Source organism: Bos mutus, chromosome 15 (genome assembly GCF_027580195.1).
Source record: "Bos mutus isolate GX-2022 chromosome 15, NWIPB_WYAK_1.1, whole genome shotgun sequence".
NCBI lineage: Eukaryota > Metazoa > Chordata > Mammalia > Artiodactyla > Bovidae > Bos > Bos mutus.
Window position 1 is genome coordinate 33,929,711 of NC_091631.1, and position 6,816 is coordinate 33,936,526.

General features: G+C 39.9%; 1 protein-coding gene across 1 annotated transcript; it reads right to left on the reverse strand.

Annotated features, from left to right (window-relative positions):
- Positions 1 to 1,513: 1,513 nt before the first annotated feature.
- On the reverse strand, positions 1,514 to 2,473 carry OR6A2 (olfactory receptor family 6 subfamily A member 2). The gene has a single exon (XM_005911286.2). It carries the CDS (start codon positions 2,471 to 2,473, stop codon positions 1,514 to 1,516), a length of 960 nt encoding a protein of 319 aa, XP_005911348.1.
- Positions 2,474 to 6,816: the final 4,343 nt, after the last annotated feature.

Genomic DNA, 6,816 nt, shown 5'->3' on the forward strand with positions numbered 1-6,816 from the left:
CTAATATTTGCATTTATTATATTAAGAATATTTTTCTGTCATTACCTCTATTTAGATTATAGTATTTTAATGTCTGCATGATATTGCACTTAATGTATAGACTAAAAATTGATTAATCAGTCTTCTGTGGAAGTTTAATATATTTCCATATTTTTCTTTTGGTAAATATAAATGTCTGTATTTACTATTAAGAAATTTGATATTTCTTAATCAACTATTTCTGTTTCAAATGTTTTCAATATTGTTAGCATTTATGATACATACTGCCAACTTTTCTTCCAGCGAGGCTGTGCCACTTTGTACCGACTTGTATCCTAGCAAGATGTGCAAGGTTTAGTTTCTGAAACCTGCAAAAACTGCCTATAGATGTTACACACATGCTTTGCCTACATGGCTACACATTATATTCCTTTACTATATTTCTTTATAGGCATAATGTGCTAAACACTATTCTGAGCCCTGCTAATAAAATGATGAACAAACAAATGTGATCTCTGGTTCCTTGGAGCTTATAGTCTAATTAGGGAGACTGAGTATTAAATAAACAACTGCACCCAGTCACTAGTTCAGTGTGGGCACTGACCTTGATAAATCAGAAAATGAAGCTCTGAACCCCTGTAGGCCAAGGGGTGATATATTGCCAATACAAAAATTCACAGTTTTCTGTCTCCCTGCCTTGTAATTCACACTAGCATGATCAGTTATGGTCCCACTACTTCATGGGCTAAATCGGTATCCTCCAACTAGAAGAGGTCTCATCCAGAAGTCTCCTGCTGCTTTTCCATAATGAAGCCTATGCTTCCTTGAATGGCTTTTCTCCTTCTGCTTCCCTTTTTTGTATCTTCTGTCTCAGAACTAAAATTCAGTAACAAATCCAGGAAGAGCCACTTAGAAAAATGCTAGTTTTACATTTTTTTTTTTGCCTTAAATATTGCAGTTCAGTCATGTTTTATGCTTATAGTCATCCCTTTCCACCCCACCAGGATACATGCTTCATGAACGTGTTCTATGTAAACTACAGTAGAGCAGACAACATGAGATCAAGTTCTAGCCTGTATGCTAAGACCTTGTCTTGAAGAAATCCAACTTCTAGCTTGTAATTCACCTCTCTTCCTTGTCCTGAATTACTTCCTTGGTGGTGCCTTGGAAACTCTAGTCCCTAATTTAGGCTTGAAGAGCTCCTCTGCACTTCTTAGAAGACACAGACCCTAAGTTTAAGAGCACTGCTGGTGGTGGTTTAGTCACTAGTCTTGTCTCACTCTTGTACCCCATGGACTGTAGCCCCCCAGTCTTCTCTGTCCATGGGATTCTCCAGGCAGAGTACTGGAAGGGGTTGCCATTCCCATTTCCTCCTCCAGGGGATCTTCCCAACCCAGGGATCAAACCACTTCTCCTGCCCTGCAGGTGGTCTCCTGCATTGTAGGTGGAATTTTTACCGCTGAACCACCAGGGAAACCCAGTTATTTATCTAAGATTTAATACCTCCCTTCTACTTGTGCTAGCTCTCCCAGGCTTAGTTAGCGTCATGGCCCTGGTGCAGGTGTAGAGTATGGCGTAAGGCTCTCTTTACTTCTTGGTTGCGCAGGCAGTAAATGATGGGGTTGAGCAGTGGTACAATGACAGCATAAAGTACAGACACCAGCTTGTTGGTGTCAAAAGCTGAGAGTGCCTTTGGGCGGGCATAGATGAAGATACTGGCTGCATAGAAGATGACCACCACAGTAAGGTGAGAGGCACAGGTGGAAAAGGCTTTATGGCGCCCAGCAGCTGAGGGAATGCGCATCACAGCACTGGTGATGGCCATGTAGGAGGCTCCAGTGACAGAAAGTGGCCCCAGTAGGATAAAAATGGCCAGGACAAAGTCTGTAAGCTCTGCCATGGACATGTCAGTGCATGAAAGGTTGAGCAATGGAGAGAAATCACAGAAAAAGTGATTGATGATGTTGGGGCCACAGTAAGAGAGGCGAGAAATGAGAAAAACTTTGACCATTGAAATGCCAAAATCTCCTGCCCAGGAGCCAGCTGCCAGCTGCACACACAGCTGGCCACTGACAATGACAGGGTAGTGGAGAGGATGGCAGATGGCCACATAGCGATCGTAAGCCATAACTGCGAGGAGGACACACTCAGTGCAGCCCAGGCCCAGGAAAAAGCAGAGCTGTGTCATGCAGCCCTCAAAGGAGATTAGCTGTCCACGGCCCCGTTTGGACCCAACAAAGCCAGCTAGCATCTTGGGAATAGTGACTGTCACGTACCAAATCTCCAGGAAGGACATATTAGCCAGAAAGAAATACATGGGTTTGTGGAGGCTGGGGTGGCTCCTGATTGCCACAATGATGAGTATGTTCTCAGTCAGCACCAACACATAGGCTAACAGAGAAAGGGCAAATAACAGTGCCCGCAGTGGTACTGGAGCTGGGAAGCCCAGCAACACAAACTCACTCACTCTCCCACTCTGGTTCTTCCTCTCCATGGTGCCGCTCATGCCCATTGCTTTTCAGGGGAGAATAGAGTGTGTTCAGGAGGCAGCAGCAGAAACTCAATCTTTCTCCTGATGGGTTTATAGTGGCAGAAGGCAATGTGAGTAGTGCATGTAATTCATCAGTGAACTGAAGCCATTGTTTTCTTCTGTAATCTGGAAATGAGCAGAGACAAAAGTAGACAAAAATAAACTATCTTGTATTGGAATAGGATGAGAGTGTATTCTGGCTCTTGGAGAAGCATGGGTTGATAAGCATCAATTGGTCCCTGAAAAATATAGATCAAACCCAGAAATATTAAGAGTCTTAGCTGCTCTGAAGTGAGAGTTTGTCTATGAGCTACATCATGACTCCGTTTTGAAGAAATAATTTATATCTTAAAGGCATTATGATAAGTAAAATAAACCAGAGAGAGAAAGACAAATACTCTGTGTCTCTGTTTTATATGGAATCTGAAAACATAAAAACTGCTAATCAGTTTATACCCGAGTTTCTCTTTTCTTTATGCTTTGTGAGCAGTACTTGAGCATTTCTCAGTGTTTGAGCCACTCGTCAGGCTCCTTGTCCATGGAGTTTTCCAGGCAAGAATACTTGGATGGGTGCTTTAATGCAATTACAAAATGTCATATCCCTGGCTTACATTGCCCATCACTCCCATTCTTACCATCCACACCCACCATTTATTTATTTCAAAAGTATTGGTGGATCAAATACATTCCAGACTATAGGCTGAGTTGAGGTAGAGAAAGGGTAAATAAAACATGTGCCTAGTCTGCAAGGAGCTCGTAATCTGGTGGTGGAGACATGTCTTCATCTTCTCATTCCTGAAAGTTTAATCTGCTACACCTATTCTCGTACTATATACTAGCTTCATAAATGGGAACTTCTAAATTATAATCGTCATCAGAACCTTAACTTTGATCCGTTATTCTCAATACCCACCTCATGTGCGATTAACTGTGCATTTGACCCTTTGGGCCTTAGATATTCCTGTGTATCTGTCAGTCTCTTCTGCCTCCACCTTTGATGCTCTGCACATTTGAAAATAAGCAAATAAATTAAAAAGATTAGGCTCCTAATTGACCTTACTGCCTATAGTCTCTCCCCTAAAGCTTAAATCTGAGCATTTCATCCCCCTGCTTAAAACCTTCCGCGGTACCACCCTGTCTACACAATCAAGTTCAAACTATTTAACAAGGTGTCACCAAACAAGGTGTTATCTCTTGTCACGACCTGCACTGTTTTTTATACCCTGCAGCTCTTGGCATCCAGCACCTAATGTATCACCTAATTCCTACTTAACTTTCAATTTTTGACTCATGTGGCATCTCCTCATAGAACCGTTAGCTGTCCTTTCTTTCTTTTCTTTTTCACTGATTTGTTAAGGTTCCTCTCATTACTCTTTCTTTAATAGTAGAGCCTGGGAAATCCCATATGTCACTGTTACTAGTGGTGTCAGTGCTGCTATTGCTTAGGTAGATATAAAATAAAAGAGGAACCACATGCCAAAGTGGCCATATATATCCTTATGGTATAGCAAAGAGTGGGTATAATTCCCTTGATGTCACATAGGCCGCTCAAGCATAACATGTCTGGAAAATTTTTCCTAAGTCTATTCTTCCTCTATCACAATGAATGATATTAGTTTCTCTGCAGTGTGTACCACACCAGAGATCTGGAGGTTTCTTATATCTTCTATACCTATTCTACCCACCCCAACCCCACAACTAATCCAAGTTTTATCTAAACTTCCTCTTTAATTAATCTCCTAAATTTGTCCCATTTCTACTGTCTTCTCCTTAGTCCTTTATACCTATCAGGTCCTTGTTATTTCTTGACTTATTTTTCAATAGCCTATTACCTGGTCTTTTTTCTTCCAACCTCAGCTCTTATCAATCTAATTTCTACTTGTTTCTGAAGCTGCTGCTAAGTCACTTCAGTCGTGTCCGACTCTGTGCGACCCCATAGACGGCAGCCCACCAGGCTCCCCCGTCCCTGGGATTCTCCAGGCAAGAACACTGGAGTGGGTTGACATTTCCTTCTCCAATGCATGAAAGTGAAAGGTTAAGGTGAAGTCGCTCAGTTGTGTCCAACTCTCAGCGACCCCATGGACTGCAGCCTATCAGCCTCCTCCACCCATGGGATTTTCCAGGCAAGAGTACTGGAGTGGGTTGCCATTGCCTTCTCCGTACTTGTTTCTAGAGTGAAACTTTATATAGATATCTCATCCCAAGAGCTTATGATTTGGGGAAAAACATACAAAATCCCTCAACAGTGTGTCAAAATGTATTTCCTTTAACTGTCCTGCAGTAATGTCATTGAACACTATTTTTCTTTTTCTAAACATATTGTGCTATTCTCTCTAATTCTGTGATTTGCATATATTCTTCTCTGTCAAAATTGCTCCCAGGAACAAAAAAAGAAAGAAAGAAAAAATAAACTGTTCTTAGGCATTATTTACTTTTCACGTTTTAGTTTCTCAATTGTCATCTTCCAAAACTACCCATATTTCTACAAGTAAAGATTATTTACAGGAATTTTTGTCTCTTGTTTTGACAGTGATTCTCATTTTAGGGTCTGCTTAAGAACTGAATAGTAAAGGTATTATAATGGTTGTATGGACACATGGATGGAGGGGGAAATGAAAGGAAAGATACGGATAGAACAGATGAATTGGAAATGATAGGAATCAAATATAAAGAAACAAAATGGATGGAAATGATTGAACAGAGAATTTAAATGAATTACCAGAAAATTTGACAGAATTGGAATAACATGTAATGAAAACAGACATTGAATATAGAAGAATGAGTAGATCTACAGAGACAAGATAGAATATAAGGAAGTTAGATTAAGAGCAGAGAACTTGTACCTTCTGTTGATAAAAAGGATGGTATTTAGGTAAAATAAATGTGCTATAATATTTAAGAGATCCAATGAGAGAAGATTAGGTGAAGATAAGTATAATATAGAAAGAATTAGGACTGAGAGATCATAAAAGTTATAGGGAGGCTAGGCAAAGTGTGAATAAAGACAAAGACAGCCTATGTGTGGAAAAGATAAAGAGAATTACATTGGTCTAAGTATCAGAATGGACCAGATGTGAGAAATGCTGATAAGGGTTTGGGTTTTATTAGATGTAGAGGCAACTAGGAAGATGGATGTATCGAGTAGAAAGAAAACATGGGAGACTTGACTACTAAAGAGGAATCAGAAGATAACAAAATCCACTTACTTTATTCAGATGTCTTTGATTCAGTGTCTTCCCAAGATGACCAGCTGGCTAGGAAACCACTTAAAGAGCACATATGAAGGAAAATTAAAGCATCAGGACAAAGAAAGATGCTACAGAGACTCCACCTTCTCTTCCTCCCATGGTCAGAGAGCACTGCCACCAGGAAAGGTTCTTTTATCTTGCACCTCCCTCCTGTAGTCTCCACTTGCCCTCCTCCTTCTGATGTTTGGGATGACTTTAAAGCCAGACCCCAAGAGACCAGTAGAGATACAAGGGGAAAAAAAAAAGCAAAAGAGAGAGAGAGAGACTGGGATAGAAGACAGGAAAAGGGTGTGTTTAAGAAACAAGAAATAGAAGTTTATCAGAAAAGTTTATCAGAATAGCAGACAGTGCTCACAATACTCCTACAACCTCATAGCTTCTCCCCTTGCCCTCCCCTTCCTTCTTTCTATCCTGCCACTTTCCTGCTTTGGCTTTAGGCCAGGCCAATCTGGGCTTATATCCTAGCTCAAGTATGTAATCTTGGGCAATTTACTTGAACTGTGTGAGCCTTAGATTCCTAACCTAAAAAATGAGAATAATACACCTCACAAAGTTGTTAAGAGAAATAAATGTCATGATATATAGACAACGCTTGGAACATGAGAGGGTCTCAACAATGTTACAAAATTTCTTCCTTATCTTCTGAACTCATATGGGTGACATCTCTTATTAATAGTTCCATGATGTCATAGAACAAGCACTGAATTGAGAGTTTCTGGGTTTTAGTTCAATGTTTGTAATTTATATTCTTTTTAATAAGGATTTTTTATATATCAGTTGATTTGCCATAAAATGATAATAACATTTTACAGATGTTTTGAGGATTAAATAAAACAAAATTTGTGAAAAGGTTTGTCACAATCTCAGTCCCTAGGAATAGTGTAAGTAGAGATTAATAATGTGGTCTCCATCATCACACTGCTTGTTTTCAACTATGTGACTTGAAAAAATTATTTAACATCTCTCTGCCTCTTTTTTCTTACCTGTGAAATGGAAATGATTCTAATATCCATCTCACAGAATTATGAAGATTAAATATATGGATGGAAGTTTCTTAGA